Source organism: Hippocampus comes, unplaced genomic scaffold, assembly GCF_001891065.2.
Source record: "Hippocampus comes isolate QL1 unplaced genomic scaffold, H_comes_QL1_v1.1 scaffold186, whole genome shotgun sequence".
NCBI lineage: Eukaryota > Metazoa > Chordata > Actinopteri > Syngnathiformes > Syngnathidae > Hippocampus > Hippocampus comes.
This window is the reverse complement of record NW_017806236.1, coordinates 368,026-389,486: the sequence shown is the minus strand read 5'-3', so window position 1 is coordinate 389,486 and position 21,461 is coordinate 368,026. Positions and strand designations below refer to the sequence as shown.

Below are 21,461 nucleotides of genomic sequence, written 5' to 3'. Positions count from 1 at the left end.
AATTATGATTTTAATTAATTATAATTAATTAATTATTAATTAACTTTTGACAATAACATACTGCCGCTATGCTAAAGTGAGCCTTTTATCTGATTTGATTCAAACATTCATCACTCTGACAAACACCTTGTTAATACATGAGGCACAACTACAGAAAAGAGAGCATCTTTAATGATAAAAATAATCGATATCAAAATAACCTTCACAGAACAATGCAAACTGGAGGGAAATACAGGGAATAATATAGTCTGTTTGCCAACAATGATGGACTGTCTTGGATGAATGAATGAAATGAATGAATGAGGGTCTCCAGTGGAAAGCCAAATATTGGGACTGGGGCAGGTCTGCAGGCAAAAAGGCTTCTCGAAAAAGCATACGAAACTGTCCAAGCACGGGGGAGGGGAGGGGGGGGGGTCACTGACTTGCGGCGGCCATCAGTCAGGAAACTGTTTCCTCACTTTGTCAGCCCACTCAGGATCCGTTTGGGACAACATGAGTAGCAGGTGATGAAACTATGAGACGTGGGGAGCAAAAAAAAAATTTTTCCACATGAGCCGCTTGCTCATGGCATCGCTCGTCCTCACCTGACACAAAGACTAAAATTATTTGTTTCAATCTTTGGAAGCCTACTTGATGTTTACCTGGTGCAAACATACATTTACAAAGTATTACACCTCGATGAAGCAAAACTTGATAGCCTTATTAATTATGCTGAGGATTTTTTTTTTTCATTAGAGGGAGGTCCCCGCTTGATGACAGTACCATCACACGAGCGGGTGAACGGATGTCAAAATACACCCAATTATAAAATGGTGCCTCTTGATTAACCAAGCTCCTCTCTGTTCACTGCCATGTTAGTCATGTTAACAGGGGCAGTGCAACGCGTCTGCTGTGAAAGAGCAACTTTTAATGTGGCATTTCACAGCTTATCAAGCAAACATTTTTATATATTTCTGTCAACTTGTGCGGGAAGATAGGTTCACTTACTGATGTCTGATAGTTGGGAAGGAGACGTCCAAAAGCTGTTAGACAGTTTTTCTCTGTCAGGTAACCTCTCTTTACTAATGCTGCTACTGTGTCCTGCAAACAAAGAGAAAAGTCTTCATTCGGGTTTCATTGTCAGTCTCAGCTTCAGTATGCTACACAATACTCTGCACATGTAAAGAATCTTAGCCTTACTGTCAACGTGTGAGCATTACCTTGGAAATTCGACAACACATGTCGGACAGAAATTCACTTGTGATTTCTGATAAAGCTAGGAGCTGCTCATCTTGTGCATCTTCCTCCTTAGTAGACTCTTTGTGCTCACTCTGGTACTGTATCAGCTGGAAAATGGTTCCAACAAGGGGCAGACCTTAGAGAAAAAACAACAACATATTCAGGGATAGAAACTGTCCGAAAATGGTTGCATTTCATCTACTCTGCATGTGCAACCATTGTATTGGGTTATTTATAGAGTTGGTGCTCGAAATTGAATCGGATCTAAATGAGACGGGAGAATTAAACCGATCTCTCTGTATTTGTCACTGGACACGACAGCTGCTTGTTTACTTTAAAGCTTGGCTTGCAGCTGACGTGCGTGACGCCATGCACGCTGTGATCATGACGTCTACGATCCACTGGTGAAAGGAGACTTTGATTCTCTCCTCTTTCATCTACAACCGCTTCAAACAAGGCATATGTTGGAATCGTTGCCATCATTATATTATTGTCAATGTTTTATGCTATGTGTTCCGTTGTATTTTTATTTTATGTGAAATGTTCTGTAAAGTGCTTTGTTATAGTTGCAGCAGTTGTGAAAGCACTATATACAATAAAAAACTTAGTCCGCAGCCCTGATATTTGCTGAAAATTATTTACAGTAGTGTCTTAAAACACAAGTTTAATATAATCATGATTCAAAAGACTTGAATCACATGTCATCTTTCCCCATAAAATTAATGAAAATGTCATTAATCTGTTAGTCTCCCAGAAAACCCACCAAATATTTTTGTAATGTGTTTTTAAGTAAAAGAAAAAAAAAGATAGCACTTTATAATACTGTGCTTCATAAAAACAAAGTCATAACGTAATTAAATTGAATGAAAAGAATTAATCATGGTGCATCATGATTGATTCTTTACAATTGTGCTACTCCTTCTGCTGTGCATGTCTCGGCCAACTTGGGGCAGTATAATAAAGACATGGGTAGTCAGGAAAAAGAGACAACTCCTCAGAAACCTGCGCTAATATTAGAGGCTTTTTCACATCAGATAATAAGTTATGCACGTGAAAATTCTAATATTGTCTGTCCGTGTTGCTGCACCATTAGTGTTGCTTCATGTGACAACAATGCAGATCTATGCTCGTTTTCATTATCATTAAGCTAATTTAAAATGTACGTTTCAAAGCTGTATCTGGAAATATACAATGTGGAAGGTCAACGCTGAGGGAGAGGGTGGAGGGATGGGTTAAACTAAGAAGAAGAAGAAAAAAAAAAGAATAAATTCCCTGTCCCTCAATCTGCAGACCGGTCGGTGGTTTGGGACCCCACGATTTAGAGAACTAAGAAGCACCAGAATATAGAGCTCGACAATGCGCGTACGTCCTGCATACGGAAATATGCACTTGGAATTAAGTGTTATTCAATACAAATACCACGAAAGTGACATACTGCTTGGGGTTTCCAGCAATGGTTGCATGGCCTAATTACACTTACTTGTGTCATCCTTGCTTTCCCACTCCTCATGGAATCCATAGAGCGCTTGTAAAACAGAAAAGGCCTGCACCAAAGAACCTTTCTGTTCCTGCAGAACAACTGCAAGATCATTTGGCTGGCAGAGGTCATCGCAGACAACCTCAATATTATTGTCAATGTTTTATGCTATGTGTTCCGTTGTATTTTTATTTTATGTGAAATGTTCTGTAAAGTGCTTTGTTATAGTTGCAGCAGTTGTGAAAGCACTATATACAATAAAAAAGTTAGTCCGCAGCCCTGATATTTGCTGAAAATTATTTACAGTAGTGTCTTAAAACACAAGTTTAATATAATCATGATTCAAAAGACTTGAATCACATGTCATCTTTCCCCATAAAATTAATGAAAATGTCATTAATCTGTTAGTCTCCCAGAAAACCCACCAAATATTTTTGTAATGTGTTTTTAAGTAAAAGAAAAAAAAAGATAGCACTTTATAATACTGTGCTTCATAAAAACAAAGTCATAACGTAATTAAATTGAATGAAAAGAATTAATCATGGTGCATCATGATTGATTCTTTACAATTGTGCTACTCCTTCTGCTGTGCATGTCTCGGCCAACTTGGGGCAGTATAATAAAGACATGGGTAGTCAGGAAAAAGAGACAACTCCTCAGAAACCTGCGCTAATATTAGAGGCTTTTTCACATCAGATAATAAGTTATGCACGTGAAAATTCTAATATTGTCTGTCCGTGTTGCTGCACCATTAGTGTTGCTTCATGTGACAACAATGCAGATCTATGCTCGTTTTCATTATCATTAAGCTAATTTAAAATGTACGTTTCAAAGCTGTATCTGGAAATATACAATGTGGAAGGTCAACGCTGAGGGAGAGGGTGGAGGGATGGGTTAAACTAAGAAGAAGAAGAAAAAAAAAAGAATAAATTCCCTGTCCCTCAATCTGCAGACCGGTCGGTGGTTTGGGACCCCACGATTTAGAGAACTAAGAAGCACCAGAATATAGAGCTCGACAATGCGCGTACGTCCTGCATACGGAAATATGCACTTGGAATTAAGTGTTATTCAATACAAATACCACGAAAGTGACATACTGCTTGGGGTTTCCAGCAATGGTTGCATGGCCTAATTACACTTACTTGTGTCATCCTTGCTTTCCCACTCCTCATGGAATCCATAGAGCGCTTGTAAAACAGAAAAGGCCTGCACCAAAGAACCTTTCTGTTCCTGCAGAACAACTGCAAGATCATTTGGCTGGCAGAGGTCATCGCAGACAACCTCACACACAAAATTCCAGACAGCTTTTCCTGGTCCTCCACTGGAAGCTGAAGAAACAAATGGGACAATTGTTTCTCGCTCACTGTTCAAAGGAGCACATTAACTGGTACCAACACACGAACAGCTGAAGTTGAAATACATCACAGCTGTGTTTCTCATACTTACCAAACATTTGAATGCCCTCCTTTACAGTAGTTAAGAGCTGCAAGACATGAAGGTAAACCTCCAGGCCATTTGGACTCTCTGCTCTGTGAAAATGAAAACATTTAATTGTAAGGATAAAGAAAAACAAAGTGCAAAACAGTTGAACAGTGAACCTGTATCCAAAATTCAAATTTCTCAATAGGTTGCACTGGGCTAAAACTGAACTATGTCATAGAGAGCAGCATTTCTAATATTTTGCCCACTCCTACAACACCAAAAATTATACATGTAAGAGAGTATCAGTCACTATGTATTATTACTTATGTGAAATCTCATCGAGCGGGTGTTCCGGATGCTGTGGCCAGTGAATTTAAATGACAATAATGCCAAGTGCTACCCACATTTATTACACCTCAAGCTGAAGATTCATACCTAAGCTGCTTGGCAGCCTCAAGAAGGCATGGGGCTAAATCCAGACAGCTGTCACCAGCATCGCCCTCCTCACTAGGCCGAGCTGTGATCCAACCTTTCATCAGCTCCTCATCAAGGTCAAACAGCTTGTCAACGAGCTCGCCGACTTTTTCAAGCAGGTCCGCTGCAATAACAGCACCACTCACGTCAACAATCAATGTTACAAAACAGACAAAGAGTTGCTGACAAGGGCAAAACGTTGTGTAATTGCATTGCTTTTTAATCGAAGATGCAGTGTTACTCTTTATGTACGCATTAGTGTACACATACACCACCCAAAATATTACATAAACCTATAAAATAATCCATGTCATTATTGTTTTGGTTTGTGTTTTTTATTATTATTATTTTTTTAAGTTTGTGACGTTCATGAAATGCTTTGTACTTATATTGTACCACCACGATGGCTGCTGGTCCACTTTATTTGGCTCAAGTGAAATGGAAGTTATGTCATCTTTCACAAACCAGAAGGCATTCTGATAACAAACTGCTTAATAATGTACTACACTGGTACCCCGCCCACTACTAAGCGGTTCAGACAATGGATGTCTGGATGTACATATTTTTGAGACACTTTAGTAGTTCAGCTGTGCAAAAGGTCTGCACACTACTACTGTAGTAATCTTTGTAAAGCCAGATTTTGGTAAAGGATCTCAAAACATTGTGCAGTTGAAGCTATCGCTGTGGCCAGTGAGTGCACATAGCACTGTAGCATATGTATATGTGAGTAAAGGTAAATACTGTTGGTTGAACTGGACATGATGAAAAGGAGGTTGCCGCGCACAGACGTCTGCTGTCGTATTCGCTGAAGCCAAAGGGAACTGACATCTTTTTGGGAAACGCAGGTCAGAATCAACCTGCAAACATCACAAGAGAAAATGAGGCATTTGTTGAAGGTCTGACTCCTTCTCCGAAGATGCTCATGACACCTGCTAGTCTCAAGAAGGGTTGGCGGATCTGCATCCCCCAACAGAAGCAACAGCACAGCCCTGCGGACAAATGGGGATTTGCATCAAAAAAGGATGAATGGCAACTTTGCATGTCTTTGAACGCAGGCAATCATTTACCCCAAATCTTCATTTTGGCTAAGAGTCAAACAAGTGTCTGGAAAGCAAGCGATGTTTCCAAGTATTCCCACGCAAATTTCCTAATGGGGCACAACAAAGAGCTTTAATACATTCTGCAGGCTCATAGGTGATGATGTAGATTTGAGTTAAAAATGAAAATGTTGCAGAGTCAAACAGGTATAACAGGAGCACTCACTGTCAACCGTGGATTACGAGATTTGGCTATCACTCCAAGAAGGATCTCTGGAGCTTTGAACTCCTGCAGGAAGCCAGCCACGTCCTGCACACAGTTAGCGAGTTAAAAAGGATTAAATATAATATTAACTGGATACAGGGCATGACATTCACAACTGCCAAACGTCGGTGAATTTCCACTGTGGCGGTTGACGCCGCAACTCGCACTAGCCATTTTGGCGGGTACAACAGACATTCTTTTATCGATGATCTGTATGGATTACTCTCCACAAGCATTTGGGTATGCATGTGGTTTGTGTTTAACACAATGTCCCCACTAAATTGGAATTGAGTTTGCATACAGTGCACACAACCATAAAGTAATTATTATGTAATGGACAAACGGAAAACGAGAACAATAAAACACCTTATCCATCGCCATGTCCCAAACGCGACACAGATCTTCTTCCTCATCATCAGTGAGATGGATCTGACCATCTGACTCCTCTGGAGATTTTGTGACCATCTGAGGGACACATGTGCCGGTTACAATGTGTGACACACAAAACAGCCTAATGCGCCAAGACTTTCAGATTAACGGTACATCAATACACATTCAAGATTAGTTGCTTTTCCAAACTTTCATTCCCAAGACTGCAAAGAATGAATTTTGTCTCATAACCTGGATGAGGCGGGACAGTGTGCTGAAAAGCCAGTGCTTGCTGTACACTGTGTCGCCAATAGCATCAGTAACTTCAGCCTCATCTCCGTCGGATGTGTCCGGAGGAGGTGATGGGTTACGTTCCGTTTCTGGAGAGAGAGCGCCTCTCAGTGGTGAGCATGTCCCCCCTGCTTCGTCTTCAGCAGCATCAAAACTGTAATCTGAAATTAGAAAAAATGTTGTACACGTATAATATGTGTACAACATGCAAGATTCTTCAAGGGAACGTTATGATGCTTTTCGGCACATAACAAATAGACTACATTAACGTCGCAAAAATAATTTTCCTCTGCCTCAATAATCTGGCAGGTACATTCTCTGAGTGATGAAAAAGGAACATATTTTACGTTACAACTTTAGTAGTCCAAGATAATGTGTGGGCTAATAAGTGACGATTACGAGGCAATGTACAGTACAAACATTGAAGGGCTCTCAATGTCGGCGAATGAATTAGTGTAATGCAATGTGCTATACAACTTTAGCTAGCGGCTAACCATTGGCAGAGTTTTGTAGCAAGCATGTAATGTAAAAATATCGGCTCACCCATTGTTACCGTTTACTTGTTAGACATATTTAATCGGTAACCATTACGTGCAGCATTGAAATCATTGGAGAATTGCTTTTCAAAATATTTCCAGAAAGCGATTTAAATTGCGAGCGCATGCGCAATGTCACAACATCATTGTCTTCTTCGTTGAGTTTCCACAACACAGTTGAACTCAATCACACCCTCTACGGACAATTGAGGGATCGGATGTTTATGGGACTTAACTGTGAGAATCTAAAGTCGTTGGCCAACGGTTTACCGAACATTACATTTGGATTTCTTTGTTTCTGCACATTGACTGGCATCCAGTTCAGGGTGTACTGCCCTAAAACAGCTAGGTTAGGCTCCAACACGCCCGCGACCCTTGAAAGGATAAGCAGATTAGAAAATGGATGGGTGGATGGATGGTTCTGCACATATTGAAACCAAGATTGTGTGCATATCTCATCAAATTGCCCATATTTAAATTAGCTATGTGTACTATTCAGTGCCGATGGTCACCACATAGACAGTGCCACGCACTTCTCTGTATTACAATTGTCATAATCTGTGTAGTTGGGTGTTGTAAAGTTTACCATGTCCAATCTGTTATAGCGAAATAACTGACATAAAAACATTTCGGAAGTTTGAAACGAAACATACTTGTAAAACACCACAGTCAGATTGCTAACTGAACCTTGTTGCTAAATTAGGGTCCACCATGTGCATATCAAAAGCTCACATTTGCCAAAAATGTCGACCTTGTCATTGTCCACCCAGTCAGCAAGCTCTCATATTTTGTTGTGTGCAAGTACATTCATAATAATATACCCTGGCACACCTGGTGAACTCTCACAGAACACTAATGTTGTACAGTGAGCCATAGAACCAATTGCCATACCAAACAAAATATGCATGATTTGTTTGCTTTGTTATGAAAAATGGGGTTATATGAATGCCTACTAAGCCACAGAACTAATCGCCATAGCAAACCGAATAGGATCTATTTGTTTTATTTCTCGGAAATGGGGTCATCACTCCTCAAGAACGATCATTTACCTGTCATGTCAAAGGAACCATATTCGTATGAGTCAGGTTAGCCATTTTCTTTGTACTGTGTACTACGCAAATAGAACACGATGCTCTGACCACACTGTAGAAGCACTGTATGACATGTACTAAGTGTTTTCAAGAATACAGCATACCTGTCAACCTTTCGGAGCGCTAACCCATATAAACTACCAAATAAATCCTTATAAAGAGCAAAAAATCCTTATAACATACCAAAGCATTTTATATGTCAAAATAACGGCAGAAAAAAACCCACGAAATTTTTAATGATATTTATTGTAGATCTCCATAATACAATGGCAGGTGAATGTCTAATCATCATTCTACTTAGTGGCATTACTGTGTTCAGAGTTGTATTCCTGCGTTAGTTGCGCCATTAAACTCCGATATCCATTCTTGAAGAAACCTTCCACTGTGCTTCGTTTTACTTCTCTTTCTTGTTGGTTCCATTGCGCAATATGAATGATAAATGTGTTTCCTTGTAGATTAGAACTTGCTTGTACACTACCGAAGTATGGAATGAATACTCTGCTGTTTTCAACTAGGAACCACGTGATTTACTGGAACGTTACCGGAAATGAAAGCATTCGAGTAGACGAGCACCATTCTGGACAAAAGCAAACGGAACTACCTGTTAGGGGGAAAAAACCCCGAAATTTTCAGAATCCGTATGATTTGTGTGATATGGCCATATACGTAAGATTCACCACAAAATCCGTATAAAATATGGCTAAACCGTATGAGTTGACAGGTATGATACAGTGAGTTTAAGTGTATGGAACTGTAATCAACAAGGTATATTAACAGGGAGGTATGTGTTGTCCTTTAATTTCTCCCTTTTCTCTTATTAATAGCTGACACTTTGAAGTCTGGAACATACACGAAATAGCTTCATAACGAGCAAACTATTGTATTGAGAATCCACTGTAGATATGCAGTCTGGACAGTCAAAGTGGGAGTACAGTAAATGCAAGCCGAGTCTATTCAGTATGCTCTCTAGTTAACGTGGTGAAAGCTACTGGTAATCCTAAATTAACCGAGAAATATTGCAAAGTCAGAACTTGTCCACATGCTAATCAAAACTGCTGTTCAGCAATTTGGTTCATTTGATGTCCTCCTTCGGTCAACACACAATAAAAGCTGTCAGTCAAGAATGACTCCACACATCCTCATCATACAGCTGTCCAATAGTGGGAGTAGTCCGTAACCCTGTTTGCACATGGAGGAGCTTCCACTAAATCACTATTTGGGATCATGAAAAATAACAAGAAGTAATCACAGATAAAATACATCAGTAAACACGTTTTATAGACTTAGCGTGCATGGTGGGATGTGATAAGGGAATATTAAAGATGTTTTAAGCATTTTTGGACTAATATTAATGAATGCATGCATCCAAGCCACACATTGTTCTTAAATGTAGGAAATTTAAATTTTTCCCACCAAGTCCAAATAAATCCAATCAAATCCAACTTTATTGTTCACACATGTAGGTACTTACACATGGGGATTTGGTACCTCTCCAGTTAATAAACCAATTTGTTAAACAACTGTACAAATTATTAACAGTGAGGCAAAAAGTATAGAATGAGAGAAGTCAAATGAAAAGTGTGGTTCTTGATCTGCTCAGTGTGCAGAGTGCCTTGAGATAACTTCTGTTGTGAATTAGCGCATGAATAAATTGAATTGACGAAGTGTTTTAGAGTATATTGATATTGATGATCCCTACCTTGTTAAATTAATGTTAACCATTAAATGAATGTTAATAACTAGAGATGGGTGAGTATCAGGGCATATGTCAAGGTACCAGGCAGTGGCTGCCAATACCAGTTACTGATACCAGTCAATGATGCCCTCTTGAACAATTTTTGTATTTGAAAAAAACGCATTAAGGTGTCTTAGTTCAGTGAAAAATTTAACATGCGTTGTGGAGAATACTTTTCGAAAAATACGAGGAGACAAAATGGTTATTTGATAAAGAGAAACGTATTTATATATTAACATGTTTATGCAAGCCACTGCAACTTTACATAAGCCTTCTGCTAATGATGCAGTCTTTGACCTCAAGCGTTTTGTGTTTAAAGTAAAGGTGCCATATCTTAGATGTGTTTATCCTTTGAGTGTTGGGAACTCCGTGTTTTGAGATATGCTAAAGCTGATACTGGCCTCTGTGATGCTTGTGTGAGGATTGTTTTGTCTTCACGTCTGGTGTGTTTCTGCTTTATTTCATAGGAAGGACTTTCATTTTTACTCTGATACTCATAGGGGACAATAACCTTCATAGAGGGCTAGAAATGGAAAAAAAAAGATCTCCCAATGTATTCATTCTTGGTGACTAATACTCAAGTGATCGCAGCTGATTACCTTATTCATTTCATCTTGTTCATGAAAATCTCTCAATTGATTTGCAAGCAAATTTGCTTAATGATGTCACAAGGAGGATGTGGGTATTATTACATTGGCGTCAGACATCCATTCAACACGTTTTCCATGTGGTGGCAATAAAACTTGCCTGAAAGAAGGTGTGATCAAATTGAGCAGTCTAAATATAAGGAGCTGCAAGAGAAGAGTCAGCCAATGTGACTTGCATTGATGATGGGAACTGTGGCAGCCATGAGGTGGAAATGTGTCACTTTCTATTTTCTCACTTTGTTTGTTGTCACTGAAGTCAAGGCCAGACTGGGTAAGACCAATCAAACACTTTTTTTGTCACTTCATCCGAAAACATAATCTCACCCCCGACTGTTTTCTATCTCGTTCAGTCAGCAACCATGTCAGCAGTATCTGCAGCACATGGGGGAGAGAGCACTTTAAGACATTCGACGGCGACGTTTACCAGTTTTCCGGCGCGTGCGAGTACAACCTTGCTTCCGACTGCCACGAGGCCATGCAGGAGTTCTCGGTGCATATGAGGAGGGAGCAGAATGATGGGAACCCCACTGTGGCTTATGTGGTGGTCACGATCAACGACCTTGCTTTCCACCTCACCAAGGAAGCGGTCACGGTGAATGGACAAACGTAAGTTGAAAAACGAACCAAAAAAAAAATAAAAAAATCAAGTGGCTCCTCTTTTGAGTTTATATAATGAGATGTCTCTTGTGTTTTAGGGTCACGTTGCCATACTATAACAGTGGAGTTCAAGTGGAAAATAATGCCGTCTACATCAAACTGCAGTCTCAAGTCGGCCTTGTGGTCATGTGGAATGGCGACGATGCAGTCATGGTGAAGATCAGATTTTTTTGCAGACTTTTCAATATTCGTGTTTTACGTTACAATACTTTTTTTTAATCTTTAAATTTTGTACAATTTAAAATGAACAGATTATTTTTAAAGCTGTATTTGGAACAAACATGATGTTTGCATCTGTGGAACAATTTAAATGCATACATTTGAGATTCTAAATGAAATACACAACTTAAAATCAGTCTTGTATCCGAATGAATGCTACCACCATTCCTTAGCTGAGACTGGTAAATAATTGTTACCTATAATTTCTTTCATCTTCCATGATGACTGTGAAGTTACCAACTTTATTTGACCCTATAAAAACCACCTTACACATAATTCATCTTATTCTTCTTCAATGATCTCTGTCATTGTAGGTTGAGGTGGATCGTGATTACGCGAATCGCACTTGCGGACTCTGTGGCGATTACAACGGCGTTCCGGTCTACAATGAGTTGATTTACAATGGTCAGTTTGCGAAATTGTTTTTTTTTTCTTCATTTACCCACCACCACCATTTGACAGTATAAATGAAATCCACTGCAGATCGAATAATCAGCCACATTGAATTTGGCAATAACCAGAAGGTTCATCACCCAAATGATGATTGTGAGGACCCCTTTGAGGAGTTTGGAGAACTTGAAGATGTTCCAGCTGTGGATTCATGCGAGGAGTTTGTGAGTTTCCTTTGCGTTGTGTTATCAAAAGTATCATACTATTCGACACATAAGTAACACTGGGCCGATTGCTTATCCGTTTCTCTTTTAGAAAACAACCTGCAACCAAATGTTGCATTCAGAGCCTTGGAGCCCCTGCGCGCAGCTAATTGACCCTGCGCCCTACGTGCAGGCTTGCGCGCAGGACATGTGCGGGTGCAGCAACCGCACCAATGACACCTGTGTCTGCAGCACCCTATCCGAGTTCTCTCGACAGTGTTCCCATGCTGGCGGAATGCCTCCCAACTGGAGGACACCAGAGTTCTGTGGTAAAGTTTTACTTCCTGTATTTTATTGTCAGATCTTTAGATTAAAAGGATTTAAAATAGGGTGTTGTACTTGGAAAATTACAACAATGTCATGTCTGATATTCTTTTGCCTCCAGTTTCTTTCCGCAGCAACAATTAGCAACCACATTAGATGTTTGTTGTTGATTCTAAATTCTGTCAAATGAAGCAAGTTTAACATGAGCAGACACCCCAAAAAAATAATACTGATTATTTGGATTATTCTTCCTGGGGTCGTAACATGTTTTGCATGACTGCTTTTTCCAAAGCAGAATGCATACGTTTAAATACTAACTGTCCCATCGGCAAATGGAAAAAAACATTTGAAATTCAAACAGAAATACACCAATCAAAAAACATTTAGTTCACAAAAAAAAAAAAATTCACAACTGCGTTTTTGGAATATCAGCGGAAAACCGAGTATCCGGAAAAAAATCCACGGGGGCATGAGGAGAACATGGAAACTCCACACAGGAAGGCCTGCTCCTAGAATCGGTGGATCCTTTCCCCCCCCCCCCCCCCCAAAAAAAAAAAAAAAAAAAAAAAACAAGCCACCAGTAACAACAATGTTACTCGTATTAATCCACAATTCCACATCTCACTCTCTTTCTCCACAGCCAAACAATGTCCTTACAACATGGTCTACGAGGAGAGCGGTTCTCCTTGCATGGACACGTGCACACACCAGGATACCAGTTCTTTGTGTGAGGAACACCGAATGGATGGCTGCTTCTGCCCCACTGGTCAGTCCTACATTTCATTTCATTACATTTCATTGACATTTACATTTCAATCCAGGTTCGTGCTAATGCTATGAAATCAAATTTTCTCAAATTCTTTTACACGTTTTAGGCACTGTATTTGATGACATTTCTATGAGAGGGTGCATTGATCAATCGGAGTGTCAGTGCAAGCATGGAAGAATCTATAACTCGAGCGAGGGCTACCAACAAGACAGAGAGATATGGTAGTTGAAATGTTCAATAATGTTGTAATATTACCCATGCCGCTTGATCATGTGTTTAAAGGACATGTGTTATCTCAGTACATGTTTTCAGGGCAGATGGTCTTGTGAGTATCTTCAGGGCCCGGCCACGTGCGCAGTGGAGGAGGGTTCCCATATAACCACCTTCGATGGCAAATCTTACACCTTCCACGGAGATTGTTATTACACACTAGCCAAGGTGGAAAGCAAGGTAAATTAATTTGAGCTTTGATTGGTAGAGAAATGAGCGGCCAGAATCTGTCACCGTGACTTCAATCCCCATTTGAATGTCCATGTGTGTTCCTGCAGGATGCCTCCAGTCCAAAGTTTACCATCCAGGTGCAGTTAGTGCCTTGTATAAACCACCAGTTTGATACTTGTCTCAAGGCACTTAAAATCCTGCTTAACAATGACAGAAACAACGTGAGTCGTGAATCGTTGTCAATGCGTCATGCCTGTTGGATGCACCATTTAACTGATTAAGTGTGTTGGTTTTTAGGTGTTAACGTTCATTTCTGATGGGACGGTCAAGCAGAACCAGCAAACCATCACGTTGCCGTATCATACAGGTGAGTCGCACAATCCAACCCTCGTCTTTACTTTGTGCCCTTACGTCATCAAGTGATACTATTTGTTCTTGCGTTTGTATTTCATCAAAGCGGACATCAACATATTCCATGCTTCATCTTTTCACATCCTACTTCATACGAGTTTTGGGTTGCAAATTCAGATTCAGCACGTGCCTCTTATGCAAGTGTATGTGCGGCTGAACGAGAGCTACAACGGAAAGACGCGTGGTGAGTCATACATTTCTAAAAAATGTCAAATATATTATCAGCTCTGGATACTAAAGTAACAGTTGGAGTAATAAAACAGTTTGCAGTGTCCAATCTGTACAATAGGAAACTTTGCACACAGTACTATGTATCGGAGCTGTCATAAAGCTCCTCAAATTGCTGAATGTGTTGGGGACAGAAAAACTTTATACAAGGTGTCAGTTGTCGACCCAAAGGCAAGAGAATGATATATGCTTACAAAAACTGCAGAGCTGTCAAACCTTGGCAGCCTCACGTCTCCCTGAATGATAACTAATGATGAAATGGATAAAAGGAAGTCTATCGTGACTTTTCCGGATGCCTTGTATATCGTTTCCAGTAATCCTGGCGTATCTTTGAGTGGATGGGTGACAGAGCCTGTCACAGTAACACCAACATTGTGTGAAACTTAAGTTTCTTTATTTCATCAGGTTTATGTGGCAACTACAATCTGGTCATGTCTGACGAATTGAAAACCCCTCAGGGGATTGTCGAGGGGACAGCCACCTCGTTTAGCAACACCTGGAAGTCCAACCTCATGTGCCGAGACACGAGGGAAAGACTTGATGACCCCTGTTCTCTGAGTGTGGAAAATGGTACACGTCAAATCCGCTTGACCCTTTGTGTTTGTTTGTCATCATTGTAAAAGATGGTTTGCACATTTTCCAGACTTGTACGCCAAACATTGGTGCGCCTTGCTGTTACGCCCAAATAGCACCTTTGAACAGTGCCATTCCTTAGTGGATCCTGAGGCATACTACAAGGTATGGTCCTTAATTTAATACAGTCAATTCTGCTCCATTAATAAAAATAACTCATCTCAGTGAGTCATGGAAGGATGGTTTATCTTGTTTTTTTTTTTTTTCTTGTTTTATTTCGGTCACCCTTCCAGTGAGTCATGGAAGGATGGTTTATCTTGTTTTTTGTTTTTTTTTTCTTGTTTTATTTCGGTCACCCTTTACAACTTTTGACAATAGAAATGCCGGCTATTACTGTCGTACTTTATGAAGTGAATCAAACTGAAGCCACGTTTACAACAAGTACCTAGCAGTGTGTGCCGTATTCCGCAGCGGTGCACTTACGCCAGCTGCAACTGCGACAAGAGTGAAGCCTGCTTGTGTGCTGTCTTCTCCTCCTATGCCCGAGCTTGTGCATCGAAGGGAGTCTTCTTGATAGACTGGAGAGCCAACGTGTGTGGTAAGAGCATTCTGTTGTATTGCTCTACGTGCTATAAAGTGGGGCCTCTGCATAGATTTTTTTCCCTATATGTTCAAAGATTTTGGATTCCAATTTTATTGAAAATAGATGGCTGTATAGTTCGTAATTATTTGTAACTTTTTTTCTGGTAGAAAGTATACTATTGGAGACAAAAGCTCCATGTTTCAATGTTAATATTTCGCCCCATCCCTCATGGCTGTCATGATTCTTTTGTGACCAACAGGTGGCACTGTAGGGTTCCCCCTGCAGCTGCACACCTGTTGGTTGTTATGTAATTATTTGTATAAAAGGACTCCCGCCTGACTACTCATTGTCGGCTCATTATTTGCTTGTTTGCTGCTGTCAGGTTTGTTTCAGTCATGTTTCGGTCACTGTTATGTTTTAGCTTCAGTCATGATTTTTGTTTGATACTTTGGACTTTGTTTGTTTTCGATTTAGTTTTCTCTATGTTTTAATTCAATCTGTCAAGTTGCGAGGTGGTGGTGCACCCCAAAAAGCAGGCAGGGGGGAGGAGCAGGGTGTACTTGACAAATTGTATTAAAACATAGAGAAAACTTAGATCCAAAACATACAAAGTCCAAAGTATCAAACAAAAATCAAGAATGAAGCTAAAACATAACAGCGACCGAAACATGACTGAAAAAAACCTGACAGCAGCAAACAATGACCCGACAATAAGTAGTCAGGCGGGAGTCCTTTTATACAAATAATTACATAACGACCAACAGGTGTGCAGCTGCAGGGGGAGCCCTACAGTGCCACCTGTTGGTCACAGAATCATGACAATGGCAAGCCATTGGATCCCGTCAAGATAATTTGGATAGCTAATTTGTTCATAATTAATCTGTGGCGATCTCCTATTATGTACAATGTAATGTAACTTTTCTTGCATTCTTCTACAAACAGACAAATACACAAGGACCTGCCCACAATCTCAGATCTTCTCGTACAAACATCAACGATGCGAGCTGACCTGTCGATCGTTGAGTTCAACATTGCAGACTTGCAACTCTGACTTCCTGCCCGTGGATGGTTGCTCCTGCCCCGAGGGTCAATACCTTGATGACCATGCCATCTGCATCCCCAAAGAAAAGTGTCCCTGTTATCACAATGAGGCCATCATCCCGCCCGGGAAGTCCATCAACATCAAAGACGAACACTGGTTAGTTTAACGAATTTAAGGCATACACTCAACAGTGTTGTTATTAAAAGGGACTTTTACATTTTTGTTGCCCTATTTGGCTCAAATATGGCGGTAAAATATTAGAAACATCTCTCAATGTGATGAAGGGCAGCTCTATTATTTAAATTTTAGAAACGTATTATTCAGTGACTTTCTCTGACACTGTCTATCCAAATTTAGAAATATAATTGGAGTAAGAGATCTTTTTAGATTGTGGACATGCACCTAATATTGTGGCTGATGAGTGTACTTTTCTCAAGTATACAGACCACGCTTTTTTTTTTTTTTTTTTTTTTTTAATTCTTACAATCTGTATACGGTTTGTGTCTGTCTTCAGTGTGTGCAGTAATGGGGTGCTGCATTGCCACTCTTGGAGAGCCCGCTCATCAGGTAAGTCATGTTTGTTTGTGTAATTTTTTTTGCATTGTCTGAAGCATTTGGTTGAACAATACAAAAATTCTTCCTATTTTTTAGTATGTCCTCCACACAAAGTGTACTTCAACTGCTCCAGTCCTGGCTCAGGACAACTTGGAGTCCAGTGTGCACCAACTTGTTTAAATCTGGACAGCGATGATTGTGTGAGTTCTTTTTTGCCCAGTTTCCCTCACGTCTGGGAACAGTTCCAGTTAATTATTCAGGTAGCTCTTTGGTCTTTCTTGGCAGGACTCCAACGATTGTGAATCGGGCTGTCAGTGTCCAGATGGGCTTTTTGACGATGGCAGAGGTTTCTGTGTAGAAAAGTCACAATGTCCATGTAAACATGATGGAAAATTCTATGCTGCCGGAACTCAAATTCCAAATCAGTGCAACACATGGTATGATAATATTTTTGCTCTACAATGTGTGTGTGTGTGTGTGTGTGTGTGTGTGTGTGTGTGTGTGTGTGTGTGTGTGTGTGTGTGTGTGTGTCAAAAATTATGATTGTTTTACATAATCGGCTTATTTTTAATGTTCGTAATCCAGTATGTGCAGAAGTGGAAAATGGGAGTGCACAGAAGAAAAATGCCCTGGAACCTGCATTATTTATGGAAGTGGTCATTATAACACATTTGATCAGCGGACGTATGGCTTTCAAGGTCTCTGCAGCTATGTTGCAGTCAAGGTTAGTAGAATACCACAAAAATCGAGTTTGTTGAAATACCGAAGCTTTTTATGCCCTTTTAGTTAATGAGGAGCACTGTTGTCAAATTACCGAGTTTGAGTAATACAGAAACCAAAACAAGATTTCTCAATAAAGGATTACTTATTATTGATTTGTAATTATATTATTGCGTGTCTCCATTTTAAGAACAAATGTGGCAATAAAACAGCACAGGACAACATTGGAGTTATCACAGAGAATGTCCCATGCGGCTCTACAGGCACCACATGCTCGAAAACTGTCCGAATCCAGTTGGGGGTAAGACTTTATGCAACGCCAAAATACTGTAATATAGGACACACTTGAGTAGATTGACAGTGTTCATAACACAATCAACATGAACTTTGTTTTACATTGCAGCGAATGGAAATCAAACTATTCAAAGGAAAGTATGAAGAGGTCGACCTGGGACAAGGAAACCAAATCAAGTACACGATTAGGACGGTGGGCATGTATGTGGTGGTCGAATCTGTCATTGGCATGGCAGTGATGTGGGATCGCAAAACAACTGTTCGCATCCTTTTAGAACCTCAGCACAGTGTAAGTTGAATTCTAACGTATTATATCCGGTTTATTAATGAAGGAATATCGTGCTCTCAAAGTTACATCAAGACATTGTGAACTCCAAATTCAACAGCATCGGTGTGAATATTAATATTTGTATTTGTTTCTATGTATGAGCCCTGCAATTGACTGCCAAGTAACACTTTAATGCTGAAGAATAATTTCAGAAGTGTACTAACTCATTTGTTTGGCTGTACAGGGAGAAGTATGCGGCCTGTGTGGAGATTTTGATGGCAATGAACAAAACGACTTCACCATTCAGGGTCAGCTGCAAGTGACAAATGTGTTAGAATTTGCAAACAGCTGGAAAACCAGCAGCAATTGCCCAAATGTGGAAACACACGTTGACCCGTGTACGGCAAAACCTTCTCGTCACCACTGGTCGAAAATGATGTGCGGCATTATAACTGGAAAAACCTTCCAAGCATGCCACAATACGGTAATGGAAGATTTGTCTTCAAAATGTTTGAATTAGAAAGTACACAGTTTATCTGATTGGGCATATAATTTGTCTGAACAGGTGGATCCGCTTCCGTTTTATGAAAACTGTGTGAAAGACTCATGTGCCTGTGACACTGGAGGCGACTGTGAATGTTTCTGCACAGCAGTTGCAGCCTATGCTCAAGCTTGTAATGAGGCTGGTGTATGTGTTGCATGGAGAACACCAGACATCTGCCGTGAGTAAATTTTATCAATTGGTCCTTAACAACAGAAATGAGTTTGAAATGACCAGTGTTCATTAATTCGAACTTAATAATGAGCTGTCAAAAGTTTTTTTTTTCTAGTCTAAAACATGATATTCACATTTTTGCAAGTGATAAACTCCCTGCAGTTAGAATTAGTAATCCGTATCTTTGTTACATCTTGGCTAGATGACTGTGATGCACTTTATTTGGAGTCAGTCAGTCCTCCCTCAAGAATCTCCAGTTGGTCCAAAATGCTGTTGCTCGCTTCCTAACTGCACGTGACTCCAACTCTGGCCTCCCTTCACTGGCTCACTGTAAATTTTAGAGTTCATTTTAAGATAGTCTTATTTGTTTTCAAATCTTGAAATGATCTGGCCTTGCCTTACATCTCTTCCACCCATACGCACCTGCCTGGTGCCTCAGATCTGCAGACCAGATTTTATTGAAGGGACCAAGGACGAAGCGGAGGCTCAGAGGGGATCGAGTCTTTTCTGTTGCCAGTCCTTTCCTTTGGAATGACCATCCGTTAAATGTTTAGAAGCCCCCTTTCTGTCCATTTTCAAAACACATTAAAGGCATATTTTTATTCACTGTCATTTAACTCAACTTATGGTGTCGGCTGTGTTTGTGTTAGTGTTGAGTATTTGATAAATTGATTAATTGATTGATTGATGAATGAATAGATTGGTTGATTAATTAATTTGTTAATATTATTGCTGTCATGACTTTTATGCAGCCAGTATGGGATCCTTTCTAGCTCAGTGAATGTAGGTGGAAGTGATTGTCTCTCTTTGTGCTTGACTGGCAACTATGAGGCTTACCTGTAACCCTAAACTGGATAAGATGAATGAATGAATTGACAATTTGAATTTTTTTTCTCTTCTTTGCCCTTAGCTGTCTACTGTGATTACTATAACAACCCAGATGAATGCCGGTGGCACTACAACCCATGTCATCAACCTTGCTACAAGACCTGCTTGAATGTTGAGGGAATTTGTAGCAACCCCTTACCCAACCTGGAGGGTAAATTTATTTAATGATCATATTGAGTTAATTAGAGGATCAAATGATGATTAAGTACATTGATGTGACATGAACACATTAAGACATTCATTGAATTCCTATATACTAATTTATTTGCAGGTTGTTATCCTGTGTGTCCAGAAGATAAGCCCATATTTGATGAAGATCACCAGATATGTGTTGAAGAATGTGAAGGCTGCTTTTACAATGGAACAAGATATGAGGAAAATGAAGTTATTTACAATGTGACTGACAACCTTGGAATGTGCTACTATGCCATATGTGTAAATAGAACAGTAATATTTGAAAATGAAACCTGTGCTACGACAACACCCCCTCCACCAACAACTCCTGTAACTGAAGGGCCGACCACTACCACTGAAGAAGTAACCAGAACAACAAGGTCCACGACTACTTTATCAACAGAATCTCCGACTGCAACTGAAGGAAAAACTACGACCACAAAATCAACATCAGTACCTCCTTTAAGTTCAACAACAGTTGAGGAAGCTGTAACCATACAGACTACCACCCCAGCAACTGGCCCTGTTGTGACTGCAAGTACGACAACTATAACAAAATCTACAACAACCACAATAGGACCCACCACGACAACTGAAGGTTCAACGACAACTACATCCGCAGGACCAAGCACCACAACTGAAGGTCCAACAACAACCATACCCTCGGGACCCACTACCACAACAGAAGGTCCAACTACCACAACTAAATCTACAACCACATCCGCAGGACCAAGCACCACAACTGAAGGTCCAACTACCACAACTAAATCTACAACCACATCTGCAGGACCAAGCACCACAACTGAAGGTCCAACAACAACCACACCCTCGGGACCCAGTACCACAACAGAAGGTCCAACAACCACAACTAAATCTACAACCACATCGGCAGGACCAAGCACCACAACTGAAAGTCCAACTACGACAACTAAATCTACAACCACATCCGCCGGACCAAGCACCACAACTGAAGGTCCAACAACAACCACACCCTCGGGACCCAGTACCACAACAGAAGGTCCAACTACCACAACTAAATCTACAACCACATCAGCAGGACCAAGCACCACAACAGAAGGTCCAACTACCACAACTAAATCTACAACCACATCAGCAGGACCAAGCACCACAACAGAAGGTCCAACTACCACAACTAAATCTACAACCACATCAGCAGGACCAAGCACCACAACAGAAGGTCCAACTACCACAACTAAATCTACAACCACATCAGCAGGACCAAGCACCACAACAGAAGGTCCAACTACCACAACTAAATCTACAACCACATCAGCAGGACCAAGCACCACAACAGAAGGTCCAACTACCACAACTAAATCTACAACCACATCGGCAGAACCAAGCACCACAACTGAAGGTCCAACTACCACAACTAAATCTACAACCACATCGGCAGAACCAAGCACCACAACTGAAGGTCCAAC

The 21,461-nt window shown here is 40.4% G+C and overlaps 2 protein-coding genes across 8 annotated transcripts in view; one reads left to right on the top strand and one right to left on the bottom strand.

The window, feature by feature from the left end:
* Positions 1–149: 149 nt before the first annotated feature.
* On the bottom strand, positions 150–7,257 carry saal1 (serum amyloid A-like 1). Of its 2 annotated transcripts, XM_019857009.1 has the most exons (14): positions 7,097–7,257; positions 6,515–6,714; positions 6,260–6,358; positions 5,855–5,938; positions 5,659–5,738; positions 5,521–5,580; positions 5,333–5,448; positions 4,553–4,715; positions 4,142–4,224; positions 3,977–4,023; positions 2,699–2,837; positions 1,200–1,354; positions 988–1,080; positions 150–512 (listed from the first exon to the last, which is right to left on the bottom strand). In XM_019857009.1, the coding sequence occupies exons 1-14, from the start codon at positions 7,098–7,100 to the stop codon at positions 435–437; spliced, it is 1,401 nt and encodes a 466-aa protein (XP_019712568.1). In that variant the 5' UTR covers positions 7,101–7,257; the 3' UTR covers positions 150–434. The 2 variants fall into 2 exon arrangements, with proteins under 2 accessions (XP_019712568.1, XP_019712566.1); XM_019857007.1 differs by lacking the exon at positions 2,699–2,837 and having other exon boundaries at positions 3,838–4,023.
* A 3,105-nt stretch (positions 7,258–10,362) lies between these two features.
* Positions 10,363–21,461, top strand: part of LOC109507493 (mucin-2-like) — a 26,106-nt gene continuing 15,007 nt past the window's right edge. The window contains exons 1-29 of one of the 6 annotated variants that reach the window (XM_019856952.1): positions 10,366–10,833; positions 10,913–11,168; positions 11,258–11,372; positions 11,753–11,843; positions 11,922–12,052; positions 12,144–12,360; positions 12,996–13,121; positions 13,231–13,345; positions 13,424–13,574; positions 13,673–13,786; positions 13,863–13,932; positions 14,023–14,160; positions 14,610–14,774; positions 14,848–14,942; positions 15,249–15,375; positions 16,303–16,558; positions 16,917–16,969; positions 17,054–17,157; positions 17,243–17,394; positions 17,543–17,681; positions 17,868–17,978; positions 18,081–18,260; positions 18,484–18,723; positions 18,805–18,961; positions 19,865–19,993; positions 20,114–20,659; positions 20,705–20,764; positions 20,825–20,869; positions 21,395–21,454. In XM_019856952.1, the coding sequence (XP_019712511.1) occupies positions 10,743–10,833; positions 10,913–11,168; positions 11,258–11,372; positions 11,753–11,843; positions 11,922–12,052; positions 12,144–12,360; positions 12,996–13,121; positions 13,231–13,345; positions 13,424–13,574; positions 13,673–13,786; positions 13,863–13,932; positions 14,023–14,160; positions 14,610–14,774; positions 14,848–14,942; positions 15,249–15,375; positions 16,303–16,558; positions 16,917–16,969; positions 17,054–17,157; positions 17,243–17,394; positions 17,543–17,681; positions 17,868–17,978; positions 18,081–18,260; positions 18,484–18,723; positions 18,805–18,961; positions 19,865–19,993; positions 20,114–20,659; positions 20,705–20,764; positions 20,825–20,869; positions 21,395–21,454 (4,234 nt within the window). In that variant the 5' untranslated portion in view covers positions 10,366–10,742. Of the gene's footprint in view, positions 10,834–10,912; positions 11,169–11,257; positions 11,373–11,752; positions 11,844–11,921; positions 12,053–12,143; positions 12,361–12,995; positions 13,122–13,230; positions 13,346–13,423; positions 13,575–13,672; positions 13,787–13,862; positions 13,933–14,022; positions 14,161–14,609; positions 14,775–14,847; positions 14,943–15,248; positions 15,376–16,302; positions 16,559–16,916; positions 16,970–17,053; positions 17,158–17,242; positions 17,395–17,542; positions 17,682–17,867; positions 17,979–18,080; positions 18,261–18,483; positions 18,724–18,804; positions 18,962–19,864; positions 19,994–20,113; positions 21,455–21,461 lie in introns of all 6 variants that reach the window. The other 5 variants (XM_019856954.1, XM_019856953.1, XM_019856951.1 and 2 more) reach the window with 5 other exon arrangements.

What these genes read in the sequence shown, in the direction of transcription:
- saal1 (XM_019857007.1), bottom strand. An exon ending in CACTGTCCCGCCTCATCCAG is followed by an intron (nt 6,359 to 6,514) that starts GTTATGAGACAA and finishes TGTGTCCCTCAG; the next exon opens with ATGGTCACAAAATCTCCAGA. An exon ending in GGAGGGCATTCAAATGTTTG is followed by an intron (nt 4,024 to 4,141) that starts GTAAGTATGAGA and finishes TTGTTTCTTCAG; the next exon opens with CTTCCAGTGGAGGACCAGGA.